This window comes from Salminus brasiliensis, chromosome 24 (assembly GCF_030463535.1).
Source record: "Salminus brasiliensis chromosome 24, fSalBra1.hap2, whole genome shotgun sequence".
Classification (NCBI taxonomy): domain Eukaryota; kingdom Metazoa; phylum Chordata; class Actinopteri; order Characiformes; family Bryconidae; genus Salminus; species Salminus brasiliensis.
The window spans coordinates 23510205-23530049 of record NC_132901.1 but is presented as its reverse complement, the minus strand read 5'-3'; the positions used below and the strand labels follow the sequence as shown (position 1 = coordinate 23530049).

Sequence of the window (19845 nt, the reverse complement as noted above, 5' to 3'; positions counted from 1 at the left end):
CTCCCACTCTTCAGAGGTAAAGGATGGTAAGGGAATAAAGGGGCGAATAGAATGTCCAGTGACAGAAATATCTACACTAACATAAAACATCCAACAGATGTTGAAACAGCTGTAAAAGCTCTGTTCTGGTCAGATACAAGTGAAGGTCACATTACCTGTTCCTCATTATGGTGCAGGAATATCATGCTAAATTCCACATTCTCATGGGAAGCTTATGTCAGTCTTCTAAAAAAAAAGAGGATGCCCATCTTTTGGATTTTACCACTGCTGATTATCCAGAACCAAACTTTAATTCCCTTTCCCACTCCCCCATGTCAGGCCAGGTGTGTTTGGGTCTGACAACCAATCAATGTGCAGATTTCTGGCCTAGAAGGAAAAGGAATGTCCTGAGTGTTAAAATCAGCTATTTCTTCTTTAGTTTCTGAATAATAAAAAAAAAGTCAAGCACAATGTATGAACACATTATGTAAAGGGCAGGTATCAGTGATCACAAGGTGCATTGCACCTTCTTAAATGCTGCCCCCTACCCTCAACTGCCATATTTCACAGGAATTTAGGTTTGCAATCCCACCAAGAACCTGCTACCATATACTGCTACCACACATGCTCACACATCACATCATCACCTTCTGAACTTCTGAATAGATTTATAACACCTTTACCTGACCTTTAACAAAGTTCTTTTACATAAATAAATAGAACTGATAAGACCTGGGATAAAAGAGACCTCTGAAGGTTGAGGAATGCTGCACTCTTTTTTTACCTTGTTCTAGCAGTGTATTTTATTTATTTATTTATTTATTTATTTATTTATTTTATTTGTTAGCTTTGTAAAGCTCACACAGCCTAACCTCACTTGCTTTCTTGTTTGGATGTGGATGTGAAATACTGCCAGTCTTTTATTACTCTGCTTTCATTTTTTACAGCAACATCAAGTGGAATGAAAGTTCTGACAATTTTATTCAAATACATTAGCTTTTTTTTACATATCCCCATATCAACTTCCAATTTATATGGTATATTTGCTTAACAATTATCTTTTGTCTCCCCATTTGTGCCACACTCCAATTATAGTAGTTTGATGATTTTTATAATCTGTTGGTACATCATAATTTCTTTCCAATTATTCATCTTTCATATCAGCATAAAACAGAGACAGTTTGACACATAATACACTGTTATATCTGTTTTATTGATAATGGCAAAATGAAAAATAAAAATACAGTAGATTAATGTCATGTATGCTAATTAATTCTAAGTACTACTCTAGCATTATAATCAAAGTAGCCTCATTATACAATGAATTTAACTGAAAAAAAATAACATTCAGAATAAATATTTTGACAAACTGGGGCTAATTAAAACTAGTACCCTGTGGTATATGCCACTAATATGTTAGACACTGATCATTTAAGTCCTGTAAGTTGGACGTGGATGCATCTGTGAGTCTTGGGTACCCATTACCCTGTTGTTGGTTCATTGGTTGTCCTTCCTTGGAACACTTTCGGTTGGCACTGGCTCTGCATACTGGGAACCCTCCACAATTTCTGCAAGATTTTCTGACCTTCCAGTCTAGGCGTCACAATTTGGTTCTCGTCAAAGTGTCGTAGATTCTTAGTCTTTTCCATTTTTTGTGCTTCAACACATCATCTTTAAGAACCCCCACCTCCCACCTCTTGACAGATGCAACTGAAACCAGATAATCAATGTCATTGTTTTAGATGACTGGTGTATACTAAACTACATTAAAATATACAGAACACACACATAACAGTGATGTTTGACCACTAGCAAGTTTATTTATTTAGGGGCTATAAGGGGCTGTCCAAGGAAGTTTTCCCATCCGATATAGGTAAAGGAGAGGCTGTATAAAGCTACCCATCGCACAAAAGGAAAATCCTAAAGGCTCATATACACATATGAAAATGTAATCTGACATATAATTTTTTAGAGCTGCCCCAATGAAAACAGGGATGTAGTTAACCATCACTGATGCCTGAATTATTAGCACTGTGCGTGAAGCCTTCTTTTTCATAGCGTTCATCTCATCTGGCCTCTTCCCTCCATCCCCTGGACCCGGCTGCCGGAGTACTTTGAGAATGGACAAACTACAGAAAGAATCGACAACTAAAACAAGTAGAAAAAGAAAGCATATGGTGTAAATTGCGACCTTGAAACGGTTGTAGAAGCACAGAACAATAGTTAAGGGCCAGCAAGCCATCAGAAACATCACTCTGTATCTCATGGCCTGATATTTAAAAAAAATAAAGGGTGCACCACGGCCAGGTAGCGCTCCACACTCATTCCACACTGAAAGAGAGAACGGCCACAGATGTTTAGGCCAAAGACAAACCAGAAGGCTTCACTGATGTTCGGTATTTTGAACACAAGATAGTTCAGCACCAGTCCTTGTGAAAGGAAGCAATAAATGATCTCCATAACAGCCAAGTTCAAGGTGAAGATCTCCTGGGCTGCTTGAACCCACCAGTCCATGACAATTAACACTAAGACCCAGAGGTTGGTGGGTAAGCCCAGCAAACTGTTGCCCACATCACATGTAATGTACAGGAAGAATAATGGATTCCTACACTGGTACCATGCCAAGCTGCTGTTGTCCACCACTGAAGAATTGAATGTTCCAGAATCCATGGTGTGACTTTTGAGAAGTTTGAGATGGTTTCTTCTACTGATCTGAGGATCAGAGGATCTGAGGAACATGCAGAGCTTTTCCTGTCAATTAGGGTGTAAGAATGTTCCATAAAAGACACCATATTTGAATCCCATATGCTGTGAACATACAGCATTCAAATACGCCCGCCAGCTTTGTTTAGCACTAGACGTCTAGTTTGTGTTTGTTTTGTTGCAACACCTATGGCGAATACTCGGTTTCATCTTGTGTCAACTAGGTTACAGAGGGTTGACATGCTAGTCAAATGGAAACATCATGGATGGTGCAATAGCCTTACTTATCTCCCTTACCTCAGAATGTCATGAGTTCTGAAATGATATTAAATGACAATGAAGGAAAACTTCAGACAAAGAAATTGTCTGAAGAAGTTAATAACATTTATTATCTAGTTCCATCTGCACTGCCAAAGGGTGGAAATATTAGGTAGCAAGTGAACAGTCAGTTCCTGAAGTTGATGTGCTGGAAGCAGGGCAAATGGCATAAGCTTAAGAATGTAATACAACTTGTCAAGGGACACGTTGAAATGGCTAGAGAACTGGAGGGTCAGAGCATCTCCAAAACATCAGGAAGGTCTTGTGGGGTGTTCCCAGTATGCAGTAGTCAGTACCTAGCAAAATTGCTCCAAGCAAGGACAACAGTGAGCCTAATTGATGCGCATGGAGGTCCCACCTCACAATTTACAGGACATCAAGGAACTGCTGCTAACGTTAGTCTTGGTGCCAGATACCACAGGATATCTTCTGAGGTTTTGAGGAGTCCATGCCTCAATGGTTCAGAACTGTTTTGGTGGCACAAGGCATAACTAGACAATATTAGGCAGTGGGTAACATACAGATTTGTGTAGTGTTTAACTTGTGGCCATCCTGTTCATACTCTGTCCAGATTTTGCATGGATTATCAATATTGTTCTGTCGCCACCTTGTGGTTAGATGTTTCAGTGTCTACTTACCTTATAGTAATTACCTTCCTCTGAATGCACATAATTTTTTCCTGGTAATTAGATTTTCTTGGGAGGTTAGTTGCAAGTTATTCAAAGGCCAGATTGGACTATAAAACATCAAAAAAAAGATAAAGGTTCAGGTTTAAACCATGATTGGATTGTTTGGACAATAGAAACCATGGATAACATGTACCAGAATGCAAGAAGTATGGAGAAGAAAAGGAAGAGCTCATGATCTGAAGCATAGCACATTATCTGTCAAACATGGTGGAGGCAGTGTTATGGAATAACATGTATGGCAGGGTCACTGGTGTTTATAAGCAGGGGCAGTGCTAGAGATATCATGCCCCATGAAAAGATATTACACTGGGCTCCACAACTCTAACAATTCTGCCAAAATACTTATATACATTTCTTAGGGCCCCTGTCAGTCACAGGCCCTTAGAACTGTCCTTCCTCCCATACGGCGCATCTGTTTATGACAAATCCACAAATCAGGCAAATCAGCTTTACGTCACAACAACAATAAACTTACTTCCGAGTGGATAATGCTGCCCTGCCCATATTCAAATGTTTGAGCATAGGACTCTGTAGACGTTTCACTCATTTATTTCACTCAGAAATATCAGCAAAACATGTCATTTTAACAGGGGTGGCAAAGCTTTAGCATGTGTTTGTATGTCCAGCTAATTGAGAATGTGGTTTTGAATGTAAATGTTGATGTAAGTGTGCCAGTCATCTGAAATCCAAAAACAGAGCAAAGGTTTATTTGTAATTACATGATTTATTGAATTATTAAATTTAACAATCAAATACATTAAAAATAGAGTAGTTCATTTTCATCTGCCTTGTTCTTTTTAATAACAGAAATGGTGCAGTTTACAGTTTCCCTAAAACATCTTACCATCTTATCGTCTCAATTGGTAAAGAGAGTTCAGTGTAAGATGTGCTAAGATGAAGAAGTCTTTGGGAAACCAGTTCAGGATGTTTTTAACTTTCTTTTTGTTGTGTTGGAGCAAAGAAATCCAACATGCAAATAACCTATGTGAAAAAGTAATTGCCCTCTTTAAATGAATATTTAAACCAAGTTGGAAAGTGGGTATGGTGTTCTTACTGTGAACTGCAGTATTAGCTTTTAAGCGACATATAGAGGACTGTGCAAAAGGTTACACTTCTGTTCATGGATCCGTCCATAGAACACTTTTAGAGACTGCTTCTATCCAAGTATCAGACCAGCAATGATGTTTTTTCAGCTAGCAGTGTTTTCCATCTTTCTGTTCTTCCAAGAACACCACTTTTACCCCATCCATTTTATACACTCTACAAATGGTTATTAGGGTGATGCCATAGAAGAACCACTTTTTGTACCAAGGACCATGTAACTGAGATGAGTGTGAGTGTGCAACAATACAGTATGGAATTAAAAGTGGTTCTTCTGTGGCATCCCTCAAAGAACCATCTGTAGCACCTTTATTTTAAGAGTGTACTGTGGAGTCATGGTCTCAGCTGAGGCTAGAGAGACTTGCGGTTCTTCCTAGATATTCTTCTAGAACCATCAGTGACTTCCTGGACTTCCGCTGAGCCCTTGCCAGTATTTCTGCAGGCCAACCGGTCCTGAGATGATTCCTGAATGTCCATACGGTCCTGAATTTGTGGTTGACGGTTCTTGCTGATGCTCTAGGAACCCTTTCCTTACGTTCCTTTGTCTAAAGATCTCTCAAAAAGGGGCAAATACTTTTTCATAGCAATTTATACATTTATCATTCACTCTTTGCGCCCAGAGGTAGTACTGGGGTGAGCATGGCTACAGTTCCTTTCAGAGTTGCATCAAGTGATTGCATAGATTAATATGAGTGACCAATTAGTTGCCATATGTGTATATGTACGCTATGTGCTTGAATTGCCTCTGCATTGACTTCCATTAACATCATGTACCTGGATTCATTAATTCCATAAGATACAGACAGTGCAGTGCCTGATTTCTTTGTCTTGAAGTGTTTGTAAACTGAGTAGAAAATCAGTTATTTCAACTGTGATCATCTGAAGCTCAGCAGCAGAACAAAACCTGCATGGGAATATAAAACCTGTTCCAAAATGCACTATATGGACAAAAGTATTGGGACACACCTCTTAATTGTTGAATTCATGTGTTATATTCAGTGCCTTTGCCACAGGTTATAAAATCAAGCTCCTAGCCATGCCGTCTGCCTTTCCACACATTTCCATTCTCAAGAGCTCACTGATTTCCAGCATGGTGTTGCAACAACAAGTCAGTTGGAGATATTTTTCCCTCCTAGATCTTTCACCATCAACTGTGAGTGGTATTATTAAAAAGTGGAAGGGTTTAGGAACCACAGAGAGCAACTCAACCACCAAGTGTCAGACCACTTAAGTTACAGAGTGGAGTCTCTGAGCACTGAGCTCAGAGCATAGTGCAGGAAAGTCTCCAACATTCTGCCGACTCAATAACTGCAGAGCTCCAGACTTGCTGCTGTTAGAGCAGCAAAGGGGGACCAACTCCATATTAATGCCTATGGGTTTAGAATGTGATGTCATAAAAGGTCCTGTAGGTGTAATGTGTAGGAGTCCCAATACTTTTGTCCATTTAGTATATCTGAAAATAACATCAAATGACACCAAATACATGTGTCTGTGTATAGGAAATTGTAATATGTTCTATAAAGTACAGCTTAAGGATATGCATCAGATATCCTGCATGTCAGCTAAAACACATTTGCTCACTTTAACTGTAGTATTAGCAATGATTGTTTACATACAGTACATTGAATAGAGAAAATTCCAAAAGACTGGGTGAAATGATGCTACTGCATAAATTATTTAATGATTTTTTTATAAAAGAGATGTATATATACATTCACCAAGCAATTTATTATGAAGACTATACTAATACTGCATAGAGCCTCCTTATGGCATTGATTCTGCAGGATGTTGGAAACAATTATATAAAGATTCTGGTGCATTTTGACATGATTGTATCACAGAGTTCCAGCAGATTCCACCATCATTCCACCACATCCCAAAGCTGGTCTACTGGATTCAGATCTGGTGACTGAGAAGGCCACTCACTGAAGAACCCTTAACTCACTGCCATGGTCATGCTGGAAGTAGCCGTTAGAAGATGGAGAAGAAAGTAGATTATGGTCATGAACGTGATGCACATGGTCATCAACAATACTCAAACAGTCTGTGGCATTCAAGCTATGGTTGATTGGTATTAAAAGGGGTGCAGAGAATGCCAAGAAACCATTCCCCACAGCATTATACCACCACCTCCACCAGCCTGGACTGTTGACCAAAGGCAGGTTGAGTCCATGGATTCATGCAGTTGGTGCTGAATGCTGACCCTACCATCTGTGAGTCTTAGCAGAAATTGAGTTTCATCAGACCAGGCTACGTTTCTTCCGTCTTCAGCTGTCCAGTGTTGGTGAGCTTGCGCTGAGCGACTGCAGCCTCAGCTTTCTGTTCTTAGCAGTGGAACCCAATGTGGTCTTCTTCATTTCTGGCTCGTCCACCTCAAAGTTGGACGATGTGTCGTTGTGCATTCTGAGATGGTTATCTGAGTTACTGTAGCCTTTCTGTCAGCTCCAACCAGCCACCAATTCTGAATAACTTTAGAGACTGTTCTGCTGAACCTTTCAGTAGATCGACTATAAACATTACCTAAAGCTGCTGGTCTTTTTATGCACTGCACTGCTGCCACCGCATTAGCAGATTAGACGATTGCATGTGTACAGGCCTCCCTATTAAATAAATTGCTTGGTGAGGTCATATACTAGTACATTGCTTATAAAAGATTTGGCACCAACACCTCAGAAATCTGAGAGATACAATCAAATATGGTTCGGCATATCTTTGGTTCAAAGTCACTTTGTTTGTGCTTTAAATATTAACTGTACGGATCAGGCATTCATCAGCCTGCTGGTATTCTCTAGGCTGCCTGAGGTAGAGTGCTCATGTTACCCAATAACCTTAGTCACCTTGTGGCATGTTTATGATCACCATATATCCCTTATGTCTGCTTGTGACCTCAGAAGGTCATCTCTTGTATATGTATTTTGACCTAACTATGCTTTGTCAACAAAGCCTTTTGTCCTAGTTGCTGCTGTAGGGCTGGCCAGAGCTGTAGATGTACAGGGTACAACTGTAGCACCCCTCCCACTCTCAATGAGATTTATTCCAACCCCCTACGTCACCTTCACTGAGGATTTCCGTGGGGTGTGGAGAAGCATGACGTATGGGACCCCAATGAAGGCCCACCGCTCGCTGGGCCAGAACAGTATGACCGGTCCTCTCTCTGGAGCCTCTGTGGCTGCGTCGAAATAGGCGAAACACACGCAGCCCAGGTAAGAGGCCAGACAGATCAATATGTGCCTGGAAGAAGAAGAAAGACAGACCAACTTGTAACATTCTCAATACAGACAACAGACAATTTGGAAATGCAAGGGCCCGCATAATGTACAAACACTATATGTCCAAATGTTTGTGGACACCCCTTCTAATAAATGCATTTAGGAACTGTAGGTTGCACCCATTGCTCACACAGATGTGCAACTGCACACACACAGCTTGTATAGTCCCTTTATAGTCTTGCCAGGAATAGGACTCTCTGGAGCAGATAAACATGAATCTATTGACACCATGCCTAATACCATGCATGGGCTAGATGGGTATAAAGCCCTACAGGACTGAGCAGTGGAGCTGTGTTCTCGGACAATACTATTGGGATGATCATCCAAAACCCTCTCAGCAATGCTCCAAAATCTAGTAGAAATCCTTCTCTGGAAAGCAGAGACTGTTTTTAATACCCTTGATTGAGAAAGACAAAATGAAAGAGCAGGTGTCCCAATACTTTTGTCCATATAGTGGATCATGGTTACAGATCATGGTTAACATTTGATCATTTACAAAAATAAGGCCTGCGTTTTGGTCTAAACTTTATATTGGTACTCTTTGTAAGTGTTTCTGTTGTTACTACTAGGCCAAATGACTAGAACAGTATGTGTCACAGTCCTCCTGTTGTGACCCACAACATGACATTAGGGTTAAAAAAAGCATTTCCCCAGGTCCCCAGGCATAAATGCTTTTTAAAGGTTTACAAGCAGCACAATGAGCCCTCAGGGGTGTCTCTCAGCAAAGGCTGAACACATTTTGCTGTCAAAATAAACATCAGCTGTCATGAGCTGAACCTACCAGAAACAGTGCAAGTAAGGGAAGTTGACAGTAGACCACATCTCACAGAAGATCTGGTCACTGATCCAGCACAGGAGAGCAAGAGCCCACCACACTCCAGAGATTAAACCCAGCTTTAACACACGGGGGTTTTCACATCTGCATAGAGAAAACACACATCTGCACATGATACACATGATTCTGATTGCGATTTGCTGCAGTATAGACTTTCTCCGCTGGGTGGTGGGAAAACACAATGTTATACACAAATGCAGTACAGAAGTCCAAATGTTTGTGGACATTCAGCAACCCTTGCTGATGCAGATGTGCAAACGCACACACACAGTTTGGCTAGTCCCTGTAAAGAAATACTGCAGATTGAGTAGGACTCTCTAGAGCAGATTAACATGAATGTATCGGCACCATGCCTAAGGCCAGGGTATAAGGCCTCCCAGCATTTAACTAAATCCAATACTTTTGGCATGAGTTCTGAGGTTGAGGATGAGCTGGAGCAGTGTTCTTGTCACTGAATGCAACCAAATCCTCACATCAGTCCTCCATAATCTAGCAGAAAGCCTTCTGTTCTGAACAGTAAAGATAGTTACTCCAACAAAAGCAGTAATATCCTTGATTTTGGAAGAAACCATACATGAGCAGGTGTCCAAAAACTTTTGTCCATTTAGTGTGTGTCATACATACACATGCTTATTTATTTCTTATCTGGGCAGTAAGCGTTTATCATTACAGTTCTCATCCAACACCTGGTTTGGTGGTAAATCAGGGCTTAATGATGGTAAATCAGGTGAGCTGCTGCTGCTGCTGCTGATGATGATGATGGAGTTGAACACATCCTCCACGCTGTGCTGGCTGGACTGGGGGGCGTCCAGGAGAACCCTGGAGGAACCGAGCTCTGTTCTTCAGACTAGCTCACAGACAAGATCTCACTACTTTCTTCAGAATGAGAAGCTCTTGTTTCTCCTTTTTACTGGATTCATGTTTCCCTGCATCTGTTTTAATGGGATCTGGAGTTTCTACAGTGTTCATTCACTACAATACCCAGCATGCATTATATAAATAAATGTGTCATACAACCAATGAGGCCCCCCTCCCCCTCCCTGCCCCATGGCGATAAAGAAACCCTGACTGGTAGTGTGGCCACTGACAGGATATTCCGTTTCCTATCTGGCTTCCTTCCGCATTCACCAGCTAGCGGATAGCTTAACATCTCAAATACCCCCACAGTTCTTAAAGCCTTTCCTAAGCTCCTCCCACCTTCAGGATACATCATCAGAAGTGCATTTTCTTGCTCTTTTAGATGGAAAATCTCATTCTAGGGTCTACTGCGACACTGCGGTCTGGTGATAAGGCTTGTTTACAACAGACCCAGAGATGGTGGAGCTTTTCATTTTGTCTGGCGTGGCCCTTTTAGGTTTCCGTTTACATTTAATCAATCATGCATTTCTGCTAAGTCCCATTAATGTGTCATTAATGTGCCAAAGCTGCTGATCTACAGAATAAACAAGATAAAGCAGTAAAAATCAGGAACTCCGGTTTAGGAACTCGTAGTGCAAGAAAATCAGGAGGTTTGTGATAAAGCCCTGGTGGCTGTGAGTGACTGATAGCTACTCCCTCCATCCAGTCAAGGCCCCGTGCCAAATGGGATAGGGTCGGGCTATTGCTACATTAGCAGGAACTCTAACCCGCTCAACAGAATTACAAAAACAAATAAACAATATCCATGACAGCAACGGGCTGACCCCGAAACTCCAAAACAGACTGAACAATAGCTGGGTGACTCTGTCAGTTGCTGAGTGTCTCTTGTGCCACGACTGACAAAAGGAAAAGGAAAAAACATGCTGTCTGTGGGAGAGCAGAACGGGTATAAGGGTGAAAGAGAAAAAAAAAGGTCTGTGTGGTCCAAAACAAACAGCATGTTCCAGATTCTGAGAAGTCAGTGAGGAAACGTTTTGAATGGTGGTTCCTAACTCTGGAATGCTGGTGTATGCTGTGCACTATGACGATTTTACTGGGACTATTAAATGTAGACCACAACTAGAAATGACCCATAAAGAAATCTGATAGATGGCTATGCATGCATATACCATACATGAGTGAGCATACAACCATGTTTGTGGACCCCCCTTCTAATAAAAGCATTCAGCTACTGTAGGCTGCACCCATTGCTGACACAGATGTGCAACTGCACACACACAGCTTGTCTGGTCTCTGTAGAGAAGTACTAATGCTAGGTGTGGGCTAGTGGAGTATAAGGCACCCAAGCGTTGAGCTGTGGAGCAGTGGAACTGTGTTCTCTGGAATGATGGATGTTGCTCCATGCAATACTTTTAGGATGAGTTGGGGAGTTGAGGATGAGGTGAGGTGGTGCTCTTGTTGCTGAATGCAATCAAATCCTCAAATTCGCACAGCAATGCTCCTTCAAAATCTAGTAGAAAGCCTTCTGCCCTGGACAGTAGAGACAGTTACTCCAGCAAAAGCAGGAGTAATACCCTTGATTTTGAGGAAACAATAAATATGCAGGTGTCCCAATACTTTTGTCCATTTAGTGTGTGTCTATATGCACATAGGGGAGTATAAACCGATGGATGTGTCGGAGATTTGAGGATGAGGTGGCCTCGCTAACACTCTTGTTACTAAACGCAATCAAATCCTCACAGCAATGCTCCTCCAAAATCTAGTAGAAAGCCTTCTGCCCTGGACAGTGGAGACAGTTACCATATTCTGATTGGGTTTGTGAATAAGCTGCAGTGGCAGCGAGGTGGGTGTTCTGACCTTCTGAGCTCGGTAATGAGCAGAGCTGTGCAGGGGATCCCCAGAGTCATCAGAGAGACGGAGTTCACCACGGGTTTCACGAAGGCCAAGCAGGTGGTGATCCCAGACAGCACGCCAACCATCAGCTTAAACCGAAACCTGCCAAGTGGCAGAGAGCCATGCTTAGACACCAGAGTTTCTCAGAAATGTGTCTGACCTGTCTGTTTATTGTGCCAACTCGCCTTCTTATCATATTTATTGTACTGTGTTTGAACCTCTGCACTCTGTGTATGTAGTGTAGTGTTGTGCTATGTTGCACCATGGTCCTGGCCTCCTGAAGTTGAGTTATTTAGTCTGGTTTGAGCATGCTGGGTTATTACTGGCTGTGGAACAGTTGAGTTTAGTGTGTGAAGTTTTGCTTGCTTAGTTTTACACTACAGCTACGAGGCTAATGTTGCTAATTAGCAATATAAGCTTAAACCTTAGTAATTAGCACTGCCTTAAGCACACTGGTACAGACACAGTGCAGATTATGAGATCCCTCTACTGCTGTTTTCAGATATGCATGAATGTATGATATGCATATGCTGATGCTGATTAAGTCCTAAGATCACTGTGCATCCCTATTTGTTAGCTACATTGGCCTTAGCCCCCATTCAAAGTTACATGAGCAAACCTCAGACACTGAACATGTCTGATGTCCCACATATGGACTGAAGGACAAATAGTGTGCCTTTTAAAACTAAGTGTTTTCTGACCACATATCCTGCACAGCCAGCATCTTAGATCCTGAGAAAAACAGCTGTGGCCTATTGTCTTATAGCCACTAGGCTACAGGTCAGGCTTGTGAGTGCCACTCAGAAATAGACATTTAAAAGGTCTGACCTGCCCCTTCTAAATTTGCAATGGGAGAACTCAGTCCCAACAGCAGCCCAGATTGCTCATGTCTAAGTAGGTTATAAAGCACTGGTCCAGAAACAGCTTCCCAAATATGAAGGTTTGCCATGAACACAGCAGCCAACCATGCAAACCGCCCTTAGATCAGCTACGACGGGCAGATTTGGAGGAATGTGCAATGGACGACTGCCATGTGGCTTAGACCAGCGCTGGCGATAAGTCTGACAAGGCTATTCTTGGCCGCAGAAGTGGACCAAAAGCCACACAAGCTAGAGTTCAGCAGACAGATCAGTCGAACTGGTGGCGACAGGCTGAATGCTGCACAGGGAATGGGTACTTCTTTAGCATGGGATGGTCAGCTAACAGCTGTTAGTGGTGAAAATTAGCAGTCTGATATTAAGCTGCATACAAAACACTATGTAACACATTAGGCCCACGATAATCTATCAAGGGTGGAATTATACAGAAAATGAAATAACATATTGCATAATTATTATTATGCACATAATTATTTACATTTTACATGATTAAGAGTTTTTTATAGATTTGAAATAGACTTTGGTGCCTGACAGTAAACCTATAGATAAATACACAGTTTATAAAACAAGCTATTTAAATAACTAATTTTATTCAGGGCCTACGAGTTCCAGGAGGCTTCTGCTTTAACGTAGAAGGCTGGACCATCCCTAAATGGAGATAGGACTAAGGAAGTGCCGTGTGAAAGCTTTTGTCACAGAAAACAGTTGGCAATGATGGACATTTAGACGGATGATACATAAAAATGCCATATTTTAAAAAAATCTGCTAAGTTTTGGAAACTCAACATGCTGTGGACTTTCCAAAATAGGACTATTTGGTCACAATCTGCAAAGGAACATTTGGAGAAAACAAGAAACTGCATTTCATGAAAAGAACACCTTGCCAACTGTGAAGCATGGGGGTGGAGCTACTATTGTGTTGTGTTGTTGTCACAGCGGCACTGGCAAGATTGCACAAGTTGAGGGAGGAATGGATTCCAGCAAATCCTGAATGGTTGGACTGCCTGAAGAGTGTATTTGAGTTGTATTTGATAACCTTTCATTTCCCCTGAAATCACTGTTTTCTTCACCTGCACGCCTGAATGTCCTTACCTGTTCTTCTGGAACATTCTGGGCAGGTACCTCTTCGGAAACCACATTGCAATCGCGCACATCAGCACCCAAAGAATGGCCAGTTCATCCAGCATCTGACCAAGGAAGCTGAGTGTAGCATGGAAGTATGTGGAGCCAATGCCTGGGGAAAGACACAACATAGATCATAAACGATACATTTACATTGTGTATTTTGCTCTGGATAGGAATTATTGTTAATGATTGTGTACTTAAAACAATCAGCCATAAAATTAGTACCACCTGCCACCTTATTTATTAAGTAGGTCCCCCTTGTGCCACCACAACAGATCTGACCATTTAAGGCATTGACTCCACATGACCTCTTAAGGTGTCTTGTAGTATTTGGCACCAAGATATGAGCAGATCCTTTAAGTCTAGTAAGTTGTGAGGTGGTGCCTCCATGGGTCACATCAGTGAACCTTAGGTGTCCCTAAGCCAAATCGCAGTTTGGTTCCTGACAAAATGGCTCAAGTTCTTAAGCTTAAGCCCATTTTTCCTGCTTTTAACACCTCCATCACCTTCACAGAACTGACTGTTCACTTGCTGCCTAATATATATATTTAACTTCACTGGTACTAATGTTATGGCTGATCGGTGTAATATTTTCCAGTTCTGTTTGTAATGACATTTCTTCGGCTCATACTGTAAATCCATACAGTACGGCCCACTATTAGAGGCCGTCCCGTTTGTAAATTGCTATGGGGTCGCTCGTAGAATGAGATTTATCTGATTGGAGGCAGGATGTTTATGAGCTGCAATTTTGTTTGCAGGGATTTCAGGAACTTTAATCATAAAGGAACTTCAGATGAGCCATGTATCAATTATGATTTATCTGATTGAAGGCAGGATGTTTATGAGGTACAATTCCTTTTGCAATGATTCCAGGAGCCACGTATTTATTAGGGTATATTTGTGGCGCTATGTTGATCTGCGTTTACAGTCTACATGGAGGTGGCATGCATTAGTTGTAAGTTAAGTTATTAAGTTAATGCAAATGTACAAAGGTACAAATTTAATTTCACCCATTTAATTTAATTTCCAAATAAAATGTTTGTTTTTGTTTTATAAATCACATTTCCTGATTGTCTGCTGAATTTAACTTTTTTTTTTAAATAACAGACAATATTGTGTTGTCTTGTTACATTATGGTGTAGAAGTACATCCATGTAGAGGATTTGGTCACTTATTTTTACTTATAAATGATACAATTGGTCATTTATATGCATAATCCCTAATTATACTTCTCTAGCCTAGTAATAAGTACTGAATTCTAGCATTTTATAGCAAATCTCTAAATTAACTGTAGACAATTGAAACTCATGACAGACATTTAAGTAACATATATTTTTACTTTGGATTTGGTTAGTTTGCATGTTGACACCTTCAGTCAAGATTTAAACTTAAACTTGAATATTGCTGGAGCCTGTTCTCTTCCTAGTGAGCACAGAAAATGGTCCTATTAGCTCACATGAAGCCTAATAACATCAGAAAATGCTTAATCCAGACTAGTGGTTCCCGACCCAGGGCCTGGAGGACCACCTACCCTGCTCATTTCAGCTCTTACACACAATCTTCACTTCAGGAAGAGCTTGTTCAATGGCAGATTAGCTGGATCTGGTGTATTGAGAGCAGGGTAAAGTCTACAGTATGATGGGCAGGGGGTCCTCCAAGACCAGGCATGGTATTCCTTTACATCAGAGATGTCTATGTGCAAAGGCTGCAATAAAATAGAAGATAAAGTAAAGACATGGGGCATTTCAAATCTGTCAGTTCATCTGGGGAAAGGCGGCGCCTCAGTGGAATGTCATATCATGTTTTTTTATTATGCCAAACATGGAAACTTTGTTTTTACAAAGCTCCAGGTGCTCTATTGTTGGTCTAGACAGGTTGCAGCTTAGGTGAAAGACTAGTTGCTTCTTTTGTTTGAGCTCATTAATAACAGGGCTGAGAAAAAACGTCATTAGAGCATGAATGGTGCACATAAATCTGGATAAGTTGCTAAGGAGACGACAATGCTCTAGTTGGTGTATTAGTGAGAACAGTCATAGCGATTGCCTCGTAGAACCTGTTTAGTGCTTGTCATCTGATCCAACTGCGACTGCGGCACTAAAGTCAAGTATCAGCCACCGTTTCCTGACCTTGACTTGACAACAAATGAACAGAAGCTAATTACATACCATGATGAGACAAAACATTATGACCACCTGTTAGCCCACCACCTGCTGTTTGGGACAGGGCTCTAAACCAGTCGTCCGGCCACAAAGATCTGGCCCTTCACACCTGCCCATTTATCCACTTCCAACACACATTGACTACGAGAACTGACTGTTCAGTAACTTGCCATAACATTTAAATCCCTGATAGATAAAGTGAACAGCACTGATTATCTGGTTCCAATTGCACCTCTGAAGGGATGGGACATATAAGTCAGGACGTGAACAGTCAGTTAAAGACGTGAACAGTCAGTTCCTGAAGTTGATGTGTTGGGAGCTGGAAAAATCAATCAGGGCAATCTGTCAGGTCTTGTAGGGTGTTCCTTGGTTGGTGCCTACCAAAAGTGCTCCAAGGAAGGACTACTGGGTGAAGGAGTGGGCAGCCAAGAGTCATTGATGCTAATCTAGGCCCCACCTCACAACTGACAGGACTTAAAGAATCTGTATTGGTTGTTTTTTGGCCAAATGAGGAGAACCTATGCACATGGTTTTAATGTTATGGCTGATTAATGCACACATACTAACTGCACTACACTATCAGGCAAAACAGCTGCATTGTGAAACACATTTGCTATCTGTCAAGGAAACGAGGGAGCTGTGGTATCTCTGAGGAAAACGTCTCCAACAGTTACAGTGTTATCTGCACAAACTCAACTCTTGCGCCAACCAAGGGCTCAATAAGCAAACAAGAGGGTCATAATTACTGGTGCTGACAGCAGTGAAGTTTATTTGAAAACAGAACACCCTGTGCTTCTCTTTAGACCCTTGAGGTCAGCATGTCTCAATTCAGTACTCATAAAGATGTGCGTTTTTAGGTACCCCTGATCATTGGGTGCACCTGGGTAGTCAGCTAGTGGTTCTTAAAAAGGTCCCTGACATCCCCCAAACATGTGAAGTGCCATTACATCTTTTAAAACTCCTGCTAATACACCTTTATTGGACAGCTCAGCACGCTTAGAGGAGAACACTAGCTGCCAATTCTGTTACATCAGCTAAAAATGACACTTGCGGTAGCTGGCATTGTATAAAACAATGGGGGGGGGCCTTCCTGCCTACCAAGAGAGCAAGACCAAGGCCAGACTCCTCAATCCTCAGAAGAAGGAGCCAAAGCGTGAGGAAAAGATGCAGGACATCAGGCTGCCATGTCCCGACTGGGAATCCTTTCTGTAGCCAATGGGAATGATATATATATATATATATATATATATATATATATATATATATATATATATATATATATATATATATACAATATATGGACAAAAGTATTGGGACACCTGCTCATTCAATGTTTCTTCCTGCTTTTGTTGGAGTTACTGTCTCCACTGCTTTTACTAGATTTTGGAGGAGCACTGCTATGAGGATTTGATTGCATTCAGCCACAAGGGCATGTTGGAAGAGGATGTTGGATGATGTTGGACCTCATCCCAAACTCACCAATTAATCCCAAAAGTACTGGATTGGGCACCATCCATCATTCCAGACAACACAGTTCCCCTGCTTCACAGTTTCAATGCTGGGGGGCTATATACCCCTCTAGCCCAAGCCTGGCTAATATTAGGCATGGTGCCAGTAGGTTCATGTTTTTTTATCTGCTCCAGGATCTCCACTCCTATTCTACATAGACAAGCTGTAGCTGAATATATAAACACAAATCCACGCACTGAGATCCAAACAGGGCCAGCAAAACAGGTCACCATCAGGCACCAGTTTGAGAACCTAGCCAACTGACTCTGATGTAAAGTTGGCAACCCTACAGTAAAGCAAGTGAAGGCTTACTTACCGACAACGACGAGCAGCACCCATATGAGATAAATTCCACGGTTATAATGTGTTGCATATTGGCGAAACAGGCCAATCAAAATGGGCGGCAAAATGAAAAACAAGATATTGCTGATCTGGAATGAGAGACATTAAAAAACCAGTATGAGATATAAGGTATGTATCAAACATCACAGATAACATGACCAATGAAAATGATGCAATGCTATCTAATAGTGCTGATAGTGAGAGAGATCTTCCAAAGGTGGGTTACAGATGCTAAATGAAATCATAAAAAAAAATAAATAAATACTATTATTATTATTATTATTATTATTATTATTATTTTAGATGCAGTCGATCAGCCACGACAGGTTTTATATCTGATGTGTGCTTCTTCTGTTTAGAATTGGAGAGGCTAGGCTAACACTGCTAACAAACACTGGGACCAATCATCAGCACACACCCCAAAACATCTCTTAATCAATATGGTCAAAAATATGGCAATTAAAATTACAATTAATTAAAAATACAATTATTTAAATGAATTAAAGACACACATAACATCAGTTATATGACATGATCTAATAATAAAAAATGCTTTATCATAATTACAAGACGTTCTATATCACACATGATAGGATATCTCATAATAATAAAATCCCCTACATGGACAAAAGTATTGGGACACCTGCTCATTCAATGTTTCTTCTCAAATCAAGGGTATTAAAAAGATTTATCCTGCTTTTCCTAGAGTAACTATCTCTACTGTCCAGGAAAGAGGGCTTTCTACAAAATTGTGGAGGAACATAGCTGTGAGGATTTGATTATATTTGGAGCATTAGTGAGGTCAGGATGTTGGATGATCACCACCTCCACCTCCACCATCCCTAATTTACCAACTCATCCCAAAAGTATGGGATGGAGCACCAACCATCCATCATTCCAGAGAACACTGATCTTTCACTGCTCCACAGCTCAATGCCAGAGGGGGGGACTTTATACCCCTCTAGCCCACGCCTGGCATTAGGCATGGACTCACACCCGGGTGCAATAACACATTAAATAGCTGAATGCATTCATTAGAAGGGGTGTCCACAAACTTTTTGACATATATTACATCTCCAATTATAAACTCCAAATATACTCTCCAGAGTTAGGAGAACCAGTCGTTGAGGCGGACTGACCGTGTTGTAGAACTCCGCTATGTTGGGGTAGATGAGGTAATTGCCCTCACACCAGTCCACCTCCGAGCTGCCGGCTTGAAGCTGCTCCCACAGCCTCAGACTACTCATTCCTCACACACTCTGCTACAGCTCTGCTACACACACTCCTCTCCAGCAGCCCTGCATGCTATTCTCCCCGCTCCACGCAACAGGAGCCCTAAACCACGCGCTCTCTCCTTTTTACTCCAGAAGCTGCGCGCGCCCCGTCTCTCCTCGTTCTCGCGTAATCCAATTGAAGCGCCTGCCAGCGCCACAACAGAGGGCGCGTGCTCACGTGACCGCGCGTGCAAACTGTCCCACATCAGACGTTTCTTGAATGAGGCGCTCGGTCATAGAGCAAGTGACACAACTCCACTCCACCAATGTAGGACACGCCCACTCCCATTTTGATTGACGTGTCTGTTGAACAACACGCCTTTTCGACGAAGGGGAAAGGAAAAAAAAAATAAGCATGACTGTAAAACAAACACCAAACATTTTTATACAAGTTTATTTTATTTATTTTAATTTATTTATATTTATATATTTTACATAGACGTCGAGCAATTTATTGTAATAATATACTTTAAAGTATTTTCAAAATACTTATTTTAAAAACACATTTGTGCAAACAAATCTACGTATTTACGAACATAAAACAACTTTAATTTTTAATGTACATCATTACATTTGTGTATTTTTTTTTAACTTTTATTTTACATAAATTTTTATTTTAATTTGATTGAATTATGTGGACTTTTATTTTGTACAACTTTCATGCAAACAGAGCAATTTATTCGTATTTGTCTGAATTCTTTTTATTTGGACTTTTATTTTGTACAACATGCATTTTGTACATTTGTGCAAGTAAATGATCAAAATATGACCTGTTTAAAGCACTGCTGTGAGGATTTGATTATATTTAGAGTGTTAGTGAGGTCAGGATGTTGGATGATCACCACCTCCACCTCATCCCCAACTCCCCAACCCCTCCCAAAAGTACTGGATAAAGATCCATCATCAATCATTC

The 19845-nt window shown here is 41.1% G+C and overlaps 1 protein-coding gene across 3 annotated transcripts; it reads right to left on the bottom strand.

The window, feature by feature from the left end:
• Nucleotides 1-1205: 1205 nt before the first annotated feature.
• Nucleotides 1206-19163, bottom strand: LOC140546449 (alkaline ceramidase 2-like). Of its 3 annotated transcripts, none has more exons than XM_072669717.1 (7): nt 18798-19163; nt 17633-17747; nt 13616-13757; nt 11610-11747; nt 8841-8978; nt 7844-8021; nt 1206-1689 (listed from the first exon to the last, which is right to left on the bottom strand). In XM_072669717.1, the coding sequence occupies exons 1-7, from the start codon at nt 18903-18905 to the stop codon at nt 1639-1641; spliced, it is 870 nt and encodes a 289-aa protein (XP_072525818.1). In that variant the 5' UTR covers nt 18906-19163; the 3' UTR covers nt 1206-1638. The 3 variants fall into 3 exon arrangements, with proteins under 3 accessions (XP_072525818.1, XP_072525817.1, XP_072525819.1); XM_072669716.1 differs by lacking the exon at nt 1206-1689 and adding an exon at nt 1696-4368; XM_072669718.1 differs by lacking the exon at nt 1206-1689 and having other exon boundaries at nt 4394-8021.
• Between the last annotated feature and the right edge of the window lie 682 nt (nt 19164-19845).

What these genes read in the sequence shown, in the direction of transcription:
- LOC140546449 (XM_072669716.1), bottom strand. Translation starts at nt 18,905, where the DNA reads ATGAGTAGTCTGAGGCTGTGGGAGCAGCTTCAAGCCGGCAGCTCGGAG. An exon ending in GGTGCTGCTCGTCGTTGTCG is followed by an intron (nt 13,758 to 17,632) that starts GTAAGTAAGCCT and finishes GTCTTTCCCCAG; the next exon opens with GCATTGGCTCCACATACTTC. An exon ending in CTCATTACCGAGCTCAGAAG is followed by an intron (nt 8,979 to 11,609) that starts GTCAGAACACCC and finishes TTCTCTATGCAG; the next exon opens with ATGTGAAAACCCCCGTGTGT.